Source organism: Oncorhynchus mykiss, chromosome 11, assembly GCF_013265735.2.
Source record: "Oncorhynchus mykiss isolate Arlee chromosome 11, USDA_OmykA_1.1, whole genome shotgun sequence".
Taxonomy (NCBI): Eukaryota; Metazoa; Chordata; class Actinopteri; order Salmoniformes; family Salmonidae; genus Oncorhynchus; species Oncorhynchus mykiss.
The window spans coordinates 45,058,630-45,073,884 of NC_048575.1; the positions used below are offsets into that span (position 1 = coordinate 45,058,630).

Genomic DNA, 15,255 nt, shown 5'->3' on the forward strand with positions numbered 1-15,255 from the left:
GTTTTGGTACCTACTGGAGAGCTCTTCTTTGTCTACACCCAATCAACATCGTTCACACCTTCTTATCTTTAGCCCCACCCATCTCTTTACTGGTTGATCCAAGCATTCTGTCCTAACAACAGCAATCAAGCACCCAAGCTAACTGGCTAACGTTGGCTAGCTTGCTAGTTTTTTGCAGACACAGATGAGAGAACAGTTCACTGACCATTTTACTCGCCCTAGCAGAGCTGGTTAGGCTGTTTTTATGTTATCCAGAGCATTAGTGACTGCAACTTGGCTGCTGGCAACGCTTTTCTGCCAATGTTTACTGACACCGGCCACATTCAACGGGTGTTGAGCGTTGGTAAATTTGTCAGTTATTCTGCTGTCTTGAACACTCAAACGAGAGTGCTCTGAAATTGGAGTAGATACCCAGAGTGAATTTACCAGCTACATCTATCAACAGTTGTCGCAGTGACAACTTGAAAGGAAAATGACTTTCTGTCAAAATTAGAAGCATGTAAAATCTGAAAATGTGAATAGCTAAACTATCTTACCCGTATACTTCATGGATGGATGCTTCATCCTCTCATGGATGCCATGGTTGCACTTAGTTTGAAGATGTAATCCGTAGACAGGTGTTTTCTCCATCTCCTTAGCTATCATACTCTAATTCCACTGATTTCAAAACTAGTTCCTCCAGAAAGAATTTTGTACTGTAGATTAGAAGTAAAACATTGAAATCAGCCCTAGCCTTAACAGGAAGCTAGTGTAGAGAGGCTAGCACTAATATGATTTTTTTTTTAAGTTCTCGTCAAGATTCTAGCAGCCGTGTTTAGCACTAACTGAAGTTTATTTAGTGCTTTATCCATAAGAGGCAAATGGTTCTCACCCCTTCCATAGATTTACACAATGAAAACTTCTGGAGGACATCCTCCAACCTATCAGAGCTCTTGTAGCATGAACTGACATGTTGTCCACCCAATCAAAAGATCACAGAATGAATGTAGTACTGAACGCATATGAGATATGAGACATCTAGTTAGCACTGCAGTGCATAAAATGTGGTGAGTAGAAAGACAATAGTTGATAGTTGTAGCGGGTTTACTAATGTGTTAGTTCTAGTAGCAATGTTGACTATGACGTAAGTTAATATGGTGACAACTATGTAGGCTGTGTGTAGCAGTTAGCAGTTATGGTATGAAGGTTTGGCGTGGAAATGTTTTTTCGCCTGGTCACAGACAGCTGTTGTGTTGTGCACTGAAGCCCAAAAGTGAAGGGAAAAGGTGAGAGGCTGCGGGCTGCTATGAAAGGCTACGGCTGCTGTGGCTGCTATGAAAGGGAACTGTGTTTGTGGGTGATCAGGGGTGTACTCATTCCACCAATTCTGTTGAAAAATATTTATTAAATGGAAAGCAAATGGAACACAACGAGGATAAACATACCTTAATTTGTCCAATAGGAACTTTAGTTTTTCAACTGTTTAGACTAAAGATTACACCCTAGATCAGGTAGATGCAGGCAAGATTGTGCAAGGCGCTATTGAATGTGCCACTGTATGTTACCTTGACTACTCAAATATTTATCTTGAGCTGTGCACCTATGTTGTAAACTTTAATTTGTAGGCTAGATTGTAGCAACCTCATGATGGGTATAGGGAAATTTGAGTATGATTTAGTAGCCTAATCCTATTGATGTTACATTGTACTGGGTGGATGTAATATGAATAACAGTCATCTAATATGCTGTAATAGAAATAAGGCCATGCTCACAAAAAGAAAATTGTCTTCCCTAATCTTAAACGGCACCGACCGCCACTGGTTTCCATGCTCTTGGCAGCTTACATTTAAATAAAAGCAACAAACAGCAGGGATTTTGACAGCTACAAGCCCGGGACAATCCACGGTCCCAACCATAAGGGCTAACAGTTCAAATAAATATGCAATATCATTACAGTAGGCCTACTTTCAATTGGTGGGTGCAAAAATCCATACACTGCTTTCCTTGACTTGCCTCGTCTTCATGACATTTCTGGCTATACCACAATTTTTTCTGCAGCTCGCTTTCCATACCTTCCCTCTTTTTCTTGTTTCCCTCTGACATTTCTGAAAAGATCAAGGAAGGTAGGAGTTGAGGAAATGTCAACTAAAGACCTGGACAGGGGAAAAACGGAATCTAGAGACATAAATCTAGGAATCTATGATCACATGACAAAGAGTTAGTATGAGATAAGCATGTAAGACACCACTTTGGTGAGTATTCAAAGCTTGAGCATAGTAAGCAAGATAAAGGGGGTAGCCTATGCATTAGATGGATGCCATGACTTCACGCTAAATTATTTTCAGAAGTATTCTGTAGCAAACACCAATACTGCAATGCTGCTATGGCCTACAACTACTACTATATATATCTCAGCAGATCCCAGAACCCATCATTATGTTGGCTACTACATGATAATAATACTTTCATTTATTCTATATAATTTTTTGAAATGTTGGCTAGTTCTACAGGTTACGAACCATGAACGCCATTCTATTCTATATTCTCTCTTCTCCTATGAACCCCGGCCCCATCTCCATTTAATGGCCAAACCCACCAAATAATTATTGAATTTCCCACTCCAGTTCCTGTTACATCCGGTTTCAGCACCACGGCTAGCTCCTTCCCGCATTGTCGTGATTTAGGTCGTGCACCCCTCTGCTTGTTTTGCGGGGCCAACTTCTGACTAAAGGCTGTTGGAGTTGTGATTTGAGAAAGCTTTATGTTTTTTCTTTCCATGTTTCGCATTCGAGGTGGCTGACAGAAGGAGGACATAGGGAAGAGGATCTTCATCACAACGCACTGAGATGCATTGAACATCATGCAGTGACGGCACCTCACCAAATTTATTATTTACCTTTATTTTAGTGCTCAGCTCTGCAACGAAGATTGCAAGACGACACGTATAAGAGGAAGAAGACCATAGTGGAAAAGACAATCTGCATGTGAAAGTACTGGATCTGGTGCTATCGGAGGCAAGAGATGCAGCCTACAAGCAAGCTTCTGAGTCTCACCCTCCTCGTCTTGATGGGCACTGAACTCACCCAAGTAGGTTTATAAACGCCATTTTACTCCCCATTTAGGATACTTAAAACATGATTTGCGAATTATCCTACAGATTACCTAATTAAAGACGATGTATGCCTAGAGATTTAAATATATTATGATATAGAGACGATAAAGGGATTTCATCCCCCGAAAAATTTGATAAGCTCTTATGCGCATCCACCGAGGCATTTCTATAGCCAAACTGTATGCTATCTATTCCTGATTGTCTACAACAACAATTAGACAATCAATTAAATAGTCTAGGCTACATTGAAATATTTAAATTGTTGTTTCACATGCAATTCATCTAACTAATTATATATTATTTCCAATTATGTGTGAGATAATCGAAGTCGAAATCAGCGAGCAAAACGACTGAATGAAAGTTAATCACATGGCATTAGCAGTGAGAGCCTACATTGAATTGAGACTTTGGGTAAATCTTGTTCAACTTTCAGCCCATTGCGGAGTCCGTATCCCACTCAGGGGGTTCTTGGTGTGACTATCCATATCCACATGTCTGAAGACTTATTTTCTAGAAGTGAGAAGTGATACTATAGACAGCGAGCAAAAAAAATCATCAAATTAGTCAACTATTAATTTCACAATGACAGAAGTAGGGCACTTTTACATACATAGATTAGTAACGCTGTTTTGAGAATATCTATTAAACACGCTGATAACATGTGACTGCAGTTTAATTTAGTCAGAATTGTAGGCCTATTGGTTTAGTATGTCAGTGGAAAGGCTAAGTATTGCATAAACCAGATTCTACCCCAATTTGTAACATGAATAGCCTAATCTCTTTACATTGATCCTACAGGAAGAAAGCTGCAAACCAAAATCATTCAACACAGCAATAATAAACGGCTATTTAAAATGGGAAACAATTTTTAAAAAACGAATAATTTTTGTTATGATTAATAGCTATGATTAATAAATGGTATTCATTTGTAATGCTGGTCTTCAGGAACATGCTCTTCTTAATATCTCAATTTTATTTTCAAATAATTGTTTCTCTGTTCAGAGATGCTTTGCACTCCACGGTGACACAGCGCCTCCCCCTGGCTGCCACAATGCCACCTACTTTTCTGACAGTCTTGGACACCAACATGGTGTTCACGCTTTTGTTCTAGCCCAGCACTAACACACTTGGTCACACACTAATCAACTGATCATCAAACTCTGGATTAGTTGAATCAGGCATTTGGTGCTTTCAAATAGTCATGACAAATTGACATTCTTATTTACATTCCTGAAGCTGGTATGGCAGGCTATGTCACTACTACTAGGCTACACAGTATCTTACAAAATGGGCGTGCAATATAATTTGTAACGACAAGGTGGCGGAATGTCCCTAGATATCCCTGCACGTGGTTGGTTAAGCAAAACAAGTCCATGAACAGCGATAGATATTATGCCTGCATGTGCCATTATTGCGCCACGGACTTTGTACAAGCCTGATGTGAAGTCTGATGTTGTTTAAAATCTCTACCATTAATCAGATGTTCCAAGATTACGATTTTGGCGTTTTGTCTGTGAATAACTATATCAATATCTTGCATATCTTTATTGGATTAAATTAAACGTGATTGTACCTTGCTTTCGATAGCGCTTGTCGATGGTTGATGCTGATGGGTTTCAATGTGGTTGGACTAATCCAGTTATTCTCCCCATAGAGTCATCCAGCCACTGTTATTAAGTAACCTACACAATTAAGGCATTCAGTCTGAGAATGCCGTTTAGTTTAGGTTCGTTTGGGCTCGTTTCGTCTCAATTGCTTTTGTGGGGTTTCATGCTTAACTTGATTATATCACACATTGACTTCAAAGTCTGAAGTCATGTTATTTACATGTAGTATTCCCTAACATGAATATACTATTTTGTATTTGGTATAGAAGGTGGAAAGGTGCATAATGCTGTCTCGTTGTGGCAAACTCGAAAGCGTGGCACCACGTACTTTGGCTGACGGTTTATTGATCCGTGCTGGGTGGGCGGGGGGTATCCAGCGAATGGGAGAGGCGACTGAATTCCGTCATTTTATAAACTCGAGAGTGATTGCAGGAGAACGGATTCACAGTTTAAAACAATCGCATTGGCCCATCATCACAGTCGCCTTTGAAGAGGGCAGAACCTCCACCTGTCATCCAAACATGTTCAAACCCAGACTGTCCGCTGTTGCAGCCATGCCGTTGCATCAAATGACTGGCAATGTTATTTGCCTAGTTAGTACTCCACTGGAATGTGTACAATGAAGATTTTGCTAATACGAAGAAAGCGCAGATATGTCGGTGCCTTTACTCAAGATTGGAGTGGTGCTTAGCACGATGGCTATGATCACCAACTGGATGTCGCAGACATTACCGTCCTTGGTGGGACTCAACACCACCAAGCTCTTGGTAGCGTCAGGAGGGAAAGCAGACCGGAGTACAGGCGTGAGTGACAGCTGATTCAGGAACCATTTGAAGCATGTACCCTACTGAGGACAAATTGCGCGTTTACATTTGTGCCAATAGCACGAATAAAAATAGTTTAACAAATGTATTAGTATGCGTATAATTGATAATGTTGGTTGTTAATTTAAAGAAAAAAACTGCTCTTGGTTGTACATCAAAAGAGAGGAAAATTGAGTGTAGTGACTATTGCCAAACGAGTAGGCCTATCCATGAACATATAATAAACTGCTAATAATGATGTTACTATTCCTGTTAACCTTGTGTAGGCCATACAACAACTTTCACATATTCTTTGCTAAATGGATGAATTTGATATACTGTAAATAAGTGTGGTAATGTGGTCCAATGATGGACAATAATAACAATTCTAAAACTGTGACTAATGTATTTTAATATAAAGAGCAACATTAGGCTCCATTATATATACTAACAGCTAATGTGGCATATTAAATACATAATGGATCTTAGCATTATACGCTGCATGTCACTAATTGCCAGGGTATATCTAGAGCCATATTTCTATTCATATCTATATTGCTTTGGCTTGGTGTAGTGGTAAAACTTAAACCAATCCACATTTCAACCAGCCTCTGTACCTAATTATTACTCTGAAGGCGTGTTGCTAAGTAGGCAATGACTGTTTAATTAAATGACTCTACCTCATGACTTTATTGGAGGCTTGAAAATGTAACGGCACAGATTAAATCATGTTAAAACATTACAAGTACTAGATTATGACTTTAATATTATCACAATCTATCAAAAGCTATTTGAGTAGATTTACAAAGATGTTTTCCTCAATTTGATGTTATATCCTTTTGCCAGCCCCTTTGTCTTCAGAGTGTGGACAGTCTGTTTGATTGTTGAAGATTAGGGTGGGGCATACTGCAAGGTTCAAAACTACAGATGCCATTTTGCGTAATCATACTCCATCATCTTGGAACAAGGTTATGTATATCCCTGTGGTGAAATGATTCCGCTTCAAACTAGCACAAATTCTCTGCAGAGATCATGATTTTTGTTCAAACGTCCCAAAATGTAATTATATTGTTTGGTAAGCGAATGTGTTTTAGAAATGAGTAGTGATGTGGTGCGACTAGTGATGTGGTGTATCTTAAACTACTGAGCTAAAGTGAGCCTTGCCAAGCCAAGCCAAACCCGAGCTGGACTGTACTGGCCTGGTAAACCATTCTCCACAGTTGCTGAAACGGTGCTGGAAAGGACAATGTGAAGAAAAAAAAAATGTCAGAGCCAGTACAGTATGGTATGGAAATGGAAATACTGTCACATCCCATCATTACACGAATAACCCTTTTCCATTCATCTCTCCCTGTCTGGCCCCGTCTTTGTCTGTTTGTCTGTCTGTCTTATCATCTCTCTCCCTGTCTGTGTGTCTCTCTCGTAGGTGCTGCCAGCCAACCCCGAGGAGTCATGGCAGGTGTACAGCTCAGCTCAGGACACCGAGGGCCGCTGTGTATGCACCGTGGTGGCGCCTCAACAGACCATGTGCTCGCGGGACGCCAGGACCAAACAGCTCCGGCAGCTGCTAGAAAAAGTAACCACCCATGTAGCATGACGTACTACTGTACCCATTACCTCCTGTTATCAGAGTTCCACTAGAATAAACACCATTCACCAGTTGCACCACGAATACCATGACATCTTCTTTTCAGCAGTAACAGCCTATGGACAGAGGACAGGAGTCACTCACTTGTATGGTTCCTTGAGAACAGCAATTCAGTTCACCCTGCAGGATTTTGCCGATATTAATTCCCCATCATCATCATTTCATACACTACCGTTCAAAAGTTTGGGGCCACTTAGAAATGTCCTTGTTTTTGAAAGAAAAGCACATTTTTTGTCCATTAAAATTACATCAAATTGATCAGAAATACAGTGTAGACATTGTTAATGTTACAAATGACGAATGTAGCTGGAAACTGAACATTTTTAATAGAATACCTACATAGGTGTACCGAGGCACATTATCAGCATCCATCACTCCTGTGTTCCAATGGCACGTTGTGTTAGCTAATCCAAGTTTATCATTTTAAAAGGCTAATTGATCATTAGAAAACCCTTATGCAATTATGTTAGCACAGCTGAAAACTGGCCTTCTTTACACTAGTTGAGTATTTGGAGCATCAGCATTTGTGGGTTCGATTACAGGCTCAAAATGGCCAGAATTAAAGACCTTTCTTCTGAAACTCATCAGTCTATTCTTGTTCTGAGAAATGAAGGCTATTCCATGCGAGAAATTGCCAAGAAACTGAAGATCTCGTACAATGCTGTGTACTACTCCCTTCACAGAACAGCGCAAAATGTCTCTAACCAGAATAGAAAAAGGAGTGGAGGCCCCGGTGCACAACTGAGCAAGAGGACAAGTACATTAGAGTGTCTAGTTTGAGAAACGGGCACCTCACAACTCCTCAACTGGCAGATTCATTAAATAGTACCCGCAAAACATCAGTCTCAACGTCAACAGTGAAGAGGCGACTCCGGGATGCTGGCCTAGTCATTTACAACATTAACAATGTCTACACAGTTTTTCTGATCATTTTGATGTTATTTTAATGGACAGAAAATGTGCTTTTCTTTCAAAAACCAGGACATTTCCAAGTGACCCCAAACATTTGAACGGTAGTGCATGATCTGACATTGTCTTATACAGTAGACTTGTTTGGAGGCCAGGTGTTGCACAAATGTGGCACCTTGATGGGGAATAACCGTTAGTCCATGTTAGCATACTCTCAATCCCTATCCCGGATGTAGATCTTTCTGATTCGCTTGCTCTTCAAGTCCACATAACAGTATGTTGCTCTTGAGCTCTTGAATCACTGTAATGTCTGGCTTGGCACATTAGATATTACAGTGGCACTTTTTGCAGTCAGTCATCCATAGCATATCGACAATTAATTGTGCAATGCACCAACATTTTATGTTGGGAAGACCCTAAAACACTAAATGCAAACCCAGGTAAAACAAGGATTCTTAGTATATTTGGGGCTGTATTTAGGTCTTTATTGTCTTTATTTTTTTTCATTGTTTCCTATGTGTTAGGTCCAGAACATGACCCAGTCTATCCAGGTGCTGGACCAGCGGACCCAGAGAGACCTGCAATACGTGGAGAGAATGGAGGTCCAGCTGAAAGGTCTGGAGACCAAGTTTAAACAGGTGGAGGAGAACCACAAACAGAACATTGCCAGGCAATATAAGGTATGTCAACATTGCTCTTACATAGACAACATTGTACAAAGAGATGTCCTCTAAGTGGAGTTATGGGTCTATATTTGTCATGCGTCTCAGAGTAGAAGTGCTGATGTAGAACCAGGTCCTTCGTGTCTATATAATGTTATTCATAAAGGCCTAAAAGTCCAAACTGATCCTAGATCGGCACTACTACTCTGGGAAGCATGATACATACAGCCTCTGGTGTAAATGAAACCCTTACACCTAAATGCTTGTCCCTGCAAATAAAAATAAACGTCATGAACTACTCTGATGACGTTTATGTTTGTTTGTGTGTGTGTGTTTGTGTGTATCTATCCATCTATCCTCACATGTTTATGCCATGTTCTGTCATGAACATCCCTGGGAGTGATGACCCTTGCACGTTTTGTGTGTGTATATTAGATAGGCTAGTGAGTTAGATTATTCGACACTCAACAGTATCTAATTTTCTTTGCTTGCAGGGCTAACTTTAGGAAATTATAAAGCTGCAGAGACTGAAGAGGCAGTTCAATCCCAGTGTTCTATCCCTGAACTTGACCAATGACTATTTGCATCATGCATTCTATTTGAAATATAGCACCTTTTTCACCCTCTGACCTTCACTGCTCTTTGCATTTCTGCATGTTACTGTAGATGCATTCCATTAATAGATTTTGTTCGTTTTTTTATTATTTTCATTACATTTTTATTTAATTCCATATCTCGTTAAATGTAGTATATACATACCTGGTTTACTACAGAGAAAACGTTGTATGTGACATGAAAGCGTGTAACCCTAAGATGTTGCATTTTAAAAGGTGAAAATAAAATATTTTCCCAAATTGTTTTTGGTGTGCCGAGGACTCGTTTCATGCTGCTTATGTTTGGGATGTTGTCACATCCGCTCATTATACTGTTGGATGTGTTAGGTCCACTCTGCACTCACCATAGGGAGATAGCCAGAGTAGGGCAAGACAAGTGTGGCACATCCATTTGCTCGCATAACACTGAACTAAGCCTATTTTAACCTTTCAGGCAATAAAAGCGAAAATGGAGGAACTTAGACCATTGATACCAGTGTTGGAGGAGTACAAAGCTGATGCAAAATTGGTATTGCAGTTTAAAGAGGAAATCCAGAATCTGACGTCTGTGCTAAATGAACTTCAGGAGGAGATTGGAACCTATGACTACGAGGAGCTACAAAACAGAGTGTCAAATCTTGAAGAGAGGCTTCGTGCGTGCATGCAAAAATTAGGTAGGCTCAGATAACACCGAAACACCCCCATTTGCTTCCTTGTGCAAGGGGCCAATCAGAGCTACAGTAGTTATTCTTCTCACACCAGCAGATCTCTATCTATCCACCACACCTACATGTTCTACCCCTACAGTATATCAGCTTTAACATACTCAGTTATTCTGTCATGTTAGGGAATCAAAGATGCCTTGACTACACCTATTCCTATTCATACTCCTACATGTACTTACATGCCTACTGCAAATCAAATCAAATGTTATTGGTCACGTAAACATGGTTAGCAGATGTTAATGCGAGTGTTGTGAAATGATTGTGCTTCTAGTTCCGACAGTTCAGTAATATCTAACAAGTAATCGAACAAATTCACAACGACTACCTCATACACACAAATCAATGCATCAATGCTTAACAATATTGTTGATGAAAAAAGAGATTGTCCTCATACAGTATGTCAAGTTAGCCACTATTTAAACACGTTAGGATTTAGAGTTGTTAACGGGTGATTTGAGTTACATTTTGCTAATGTAATACTATTTAGTCAAAATTACATCACTAGCACATCATGTTATCTCTAATGAGATTATGTTCACTTCTTGACTAAAAGCTACACACCATTGTAGCGGCAGTCATCTAAAAATAGTGACAGGATATAACAACTGACAGATTACTTATTTCAGTAATCTCCTTGTTGCATTGGGTTGTTCACAGGAAGGAATATAGATACAAAGCCTACCTGTCACCATGTTTCTTTGATTGATGTCAAAAATAAGTGAAAGGCTGAAAGTACAGATGTAGGATCTTAATTTGAGACAGTTTGCAACAAGACATTTTAATGATTATATGGATTGCAATTTATTTACATTTTTGTAGGGGTTGATACATTTTTGGTAAAGGAATATCAAGTCTGAAACTTCCAAGTGGACATTTGGTTACTACAAACAGGAAATTACAAACTTCAGAAGCCCTTTTAAACATCAAATACACAACAATGTTTTTGCAGGAAAGTTATTCTGCGACAGGGTGATCAAATTAAGATCCTACATCTGTAGATGAAAGGCTGGTACAAAATGCATGTTTAAAAAAACATTAGCAGGTAAAATGTAAAAGAAATAGACTGGTAAGGAATGAGACCGAGGGAAGACAACATGCATTGAGGTCAGTTTCCTTCGGGCAACTATATGATTCCATTATCAAGCCAACTACATGCACTGTTGGTAGCATTGACTGTTAGGATGCTGATTGTACCAATAGGAAAACATAGACCCTGTAGAGAGGGAGAATAGCTAATGTGCTGGCAAATTCCTAGAAATGTAAGAATGTCTCACTCCAATATAAGAGGATTATCCACTTTTGTTTCAAGTGCTCAGCTTTAACTTTCCAAGTACTATAGCAATGGGAGATAGCAAGAGTTACATAGTACGGAACACTATCTAAAAAGAATGGGGGCTGCTACTTTTTTCTGGATGTGAAGTGAGGGGGAGGTGTGAGTGTGAATTGACTCAAAATGTAATATTGCACTTACTGTCCCTGTTTTTAATATAGCATTTGTAGAGGAGAGTAATTGAGTGTGTGCTTTATGTAAAAACAGAAAAGTATGTTTCCATTATTCATAGTTATCATTTATCTATGCTATTGAATTGATACTGTTGTACAGAGACCACGAGACCAAAGTTAGTGAGCCAACGTTGATTCTGAGGCACAGAAATAGATTGCAGGAGGACTAGATTCTGGCATACACATGTATACAGTATCTACACAGTTCTTGCTAGAGAGCCCTTCAGCTAAAACACGAACGTCAAAACCTGAAGAAATCACTGAACTGATCACTAGAATGCAATACTAAAGCTGGATTTGTCATCATAAACAAGTCATATTGAAAAGGTAATTTTCAACATAGTTATATATCAAGTATAGCTGGTAGATCAAGGTCACTGACCTATGCAGGCAGACACACACACACACACACTGTTTTCCAACCTATAGACAGCATTGATATTACAGAGATAAATGCAGTATCTTGCATTGTGTCTTTGGCTCTTGCAGCATGTGGGAAGCTGACAGGAATCAGCGATCCAATCACAATTAAGACGTCTGGATCAAGGTTTGGATCCTGGATGACTGACCCCCTGGCACCTGAGGATGACACTAGGGTAGGTCTGCTTCTGCAATACCTATCATATTTATTATACAGTATAAACATAAAACAGAGTCAGCGAAAACATGTTTTGTTAATTATGCAATTGTGAGGAACCTCAGGAAAGATAAAATATCAGATGTAAGATGTTAGCTAGCAATGTAGCATAAATCATGTTTGAATTACCCAATTACTCAAGTTTTCACCAAAATGGACCCCATTAGAACCTCAGTAATGTGTTTTCATGCCTCACTGTCTGGGATTAGCTCACCGGCACCACAACAATGGGAGGTATTTACATCTCCGGGTTGTCATTGCAGTAAGATAAGTCATTCTAGGGATAATTGGTGTCTGATATTATTTATACTATGTGGTGTCTGATATTATATATACCTTATGTCTGATAAGAGATGAATCCAAGGATTGGATGAGCGTTTTGTTTTACTAAAATATTAAAATATCACTCGTTATCATGCATAACTTTTATTCTTGTGTTCATTAAGGAATACCACTGACATTCATTATTTTCATGAATCCAGATGAAAGCTATGATCCCTTATTGATGTCACTTGTTAAAGCCACTTCAATCAGTGTAGGTGCAGGGGAGGAGACAGGTTAAAGGAGGATTTTCTTAAGCCTTGAGACAATTGAGACATGGATCGTGTGCCATTCAGAGTGTGAATGGGCAAGACAAAAGATTTAAGTGCCTTTGAATGGGGTGTGATAGTAGGTGCCAGGCGCACCGGTTTGTGTCAAGAACGGCAACACTCCAAATCTGAGAGATCAGAGATAAATTGAGTCATCCGCACTGGCTCTCAATGATTGATGAGGGTCGAAGCCCCGGCTTTGTAGAGAAAGTCTGTCTGGGAAAACTTTGATATCCTTAATTTAATCTCAGGGTTACAGCAGAAAGACCACAAGCGCTCCATGATTTAACATTACAGGAAGGCTTTAGAAGAACATTTGCAATAACACACTGTACCTGAGAATGACAAATCTTTAATGCTCTTGTATTCCTATCCAGGTGTGGTACATGGACGGCTACCACAACAACCGATTTGTGCGGGAGTACATGTCCATCTACGACTTTATGAATTCCGACAACTTCACGTCTCACCGCCTCCCCCACCCGTGGTCAGGCACGGGTCAGGTGGTCTACAACGGCTCCATCTACTTCAACAAGTTCCAGAGCCACACCATCATCAAGTTTGACTTCAAGACCTCCGTCATCAGCAAGTCACGCCAGCTGGACTATGCCGGCTACAACAACATGTACCACTACTCCTGGGGAGGCCACTCAGACATCGACCTCATGGTGGACGAGGGCGGGCTCTGGGCCGTCTATGCCACCAATCAGAACGCGGGGAACATTGTCATCAGCAAACTGAACCCCAACACCCTGCAGATCGTCAAGAGCTGGACCACCAATCACCCCAAGAGGAGCGCAGGAGAGGCCTTCATGATCTGTGGTACGCTATATGTCACCAATGGCTACTCCGGTGGGACCAAGGTGTACTATGCCTTTAGCACCAACTCGTCCACCTACGAGTACATTGACATACCGTTCCAGAATAAGTACTCTCACATCTCCATGCTGGACTATAACCCTAAAGACAGAGCGCTGTATGCGTGGAATAATGGTCACCAGGTGCTGTACAATGTTACCTTGTTCCACGTCATTCGCTCCGAGCAGGAGCAGTAGATAGCTAGCCATGCTGTGACCTTCTAATTCTACGGCAGACCTGGGTTCAAATACTATTTGATTACGTTCAAATATTTTTTAGCATTTGCTTTAGCCTGCTTGGAGTGTAAGATGGGCGGGGTTTGTAGTTTTGCAACAGTTACATTGGTTCCATTGCACCAGGCAAGCTCAATCAACCTTGGCTAGATCAACTGAATTTGAACACAGGTCTGGTCCACAGATTTTTCAAAGTAGGGGAGATACGTAACTCACATCAAAGTTTATTGGAAATGTATGCAGATGTGCAGATGTAATCACAGGCGCAGCAAAATACTAAGTGCTTCTAGCTCAGGGTTCACCAAACTAGGTCCTCGGGACCCCAAGGGGTACACATTTTGGTTTTTGCCCTAGCACTACAAAGCTGATTCGAATAATCAACTAATCATCAGATTTGATCATTTGAATCAGCTGTGTAGTGTTAGGGCAAAAAACAAAACCTGCACCTCTTGGGGTCCAGAGGACTTGAGTTTGGGAAACGCTGTGTAACGCCAACAGTGTAGTAATATTTAGCAATAAAAAATAAATACACACATAATCCAGAAACATTTAAATACATTAAGAAATTAAGAAACATGAGAACGAGCAATGTCAGAGACCGGAATATAAATATATATACATATAATGGTGTCTAAAGACAGTACGGGCAGTAAATGATTAGAAAACGTGTGTACAGCAGTAGTTATATAGGATGAGCCATTACTAGAATACAGTATATACATATAAAGTGGGTAGAACAGTATGTAAACATTATTAAAGTGACCAGTGTTCAATGACTGTATGTACATAGGGGCTGTAGTCTCTAAGGTGCAGGGTAGAGTACTGTGGAAGTAGAGAAGTATACTCAGTAACAAGAAATAAAGTACATCATGATATATAATGTGTAGAAGGTATAGAAACAGAATGTAAGAACAGGTACCGAAAAGGTAATGCCTTTCTTGATTTAGATGACTTCAAAAGTCTTATATTGATTGTGTTTTTATGGAATTACCCACTCTTGACTTCTTTCATCACAGAGGAATAGTGCAGCCTAATGTATCGTAGTGTAGAATTGAATTACTCTAGAAGCTGAAGGGATATGAAATCCTGGGCCTTGTTGATCAAACTATATTAAACCAAACTGTGGGACACAACACACAATCATGACCACTTTCCCCAGGTGGGTGCTACTCATTGGTGGTGGCTGAGGTCACGTTTCCCCTAAACATCTGGAAAAGCTCTATATAACAATACATTTATGTATTAGAGTGAATTAATTCAGTAATTGTAATTACTGGATCAGATAGTAAAAGTTGTCAAATGGAGCAGCCATTTACCATGTAACTCGATACCTGCATCTTTAAAGGTGGAGAGAGACTACTGTAGTGATCATCATAACGCAGAGCCATGTTTCTTT

The 15,255-nt window shown here is 40.0% G+C and overlaps 1 protein-coding gene across 3 annotated transcripts; it reads left to right on the forward strand.

Annotated features, from left to right (window-relative positions):
- The first annotated feature begins 2,608 nt into the window (after positions 1-2,608).
- LOC110535732 (noelin) lies at positions 2,609-15,034 on the forward strand. 3 transcript variants are annotated; one of them, XM_021620940.2, is made up of 6 exons: positions 2,609-3,066; positions 6,928-7,077; positions 8,583-8,738; positions 9,768-9,987; positions 12,031-12,137; positions 13,146-15,034. In XM_021620940.2, the coding sequence occupies exons 1-6, from the start codon at positions 3,001-3,003 to the stop codon at positions 13,821-13,823; spliced, it is 1,377 nt and encodes a 458-aa protein (XP_021476615.1). In that variant the 5' UTR covers positions 2,609-3,000; the 3' UTR covers positions 13,824-15,034. The 3 variants fall into 3 exon arrangements, with proteins under 3 accessions (XP_021476615.1, XP_021476616.1, XP_021476614.1); XM_021620939.2 differs by lacking the exon at positions 2,609-3,066 and adding an exon at positions 5,131-5,501; XM_021620941.2 differs by lacking the exons at positions 9,768-9,987; positions 12,031-12,137; positions 13,146-15,034 and adding an exon at positions 9,215-9,579.
- The last annotated feature ends 221 nt before the right edge of the window (positions 15,035-15,255 follow it).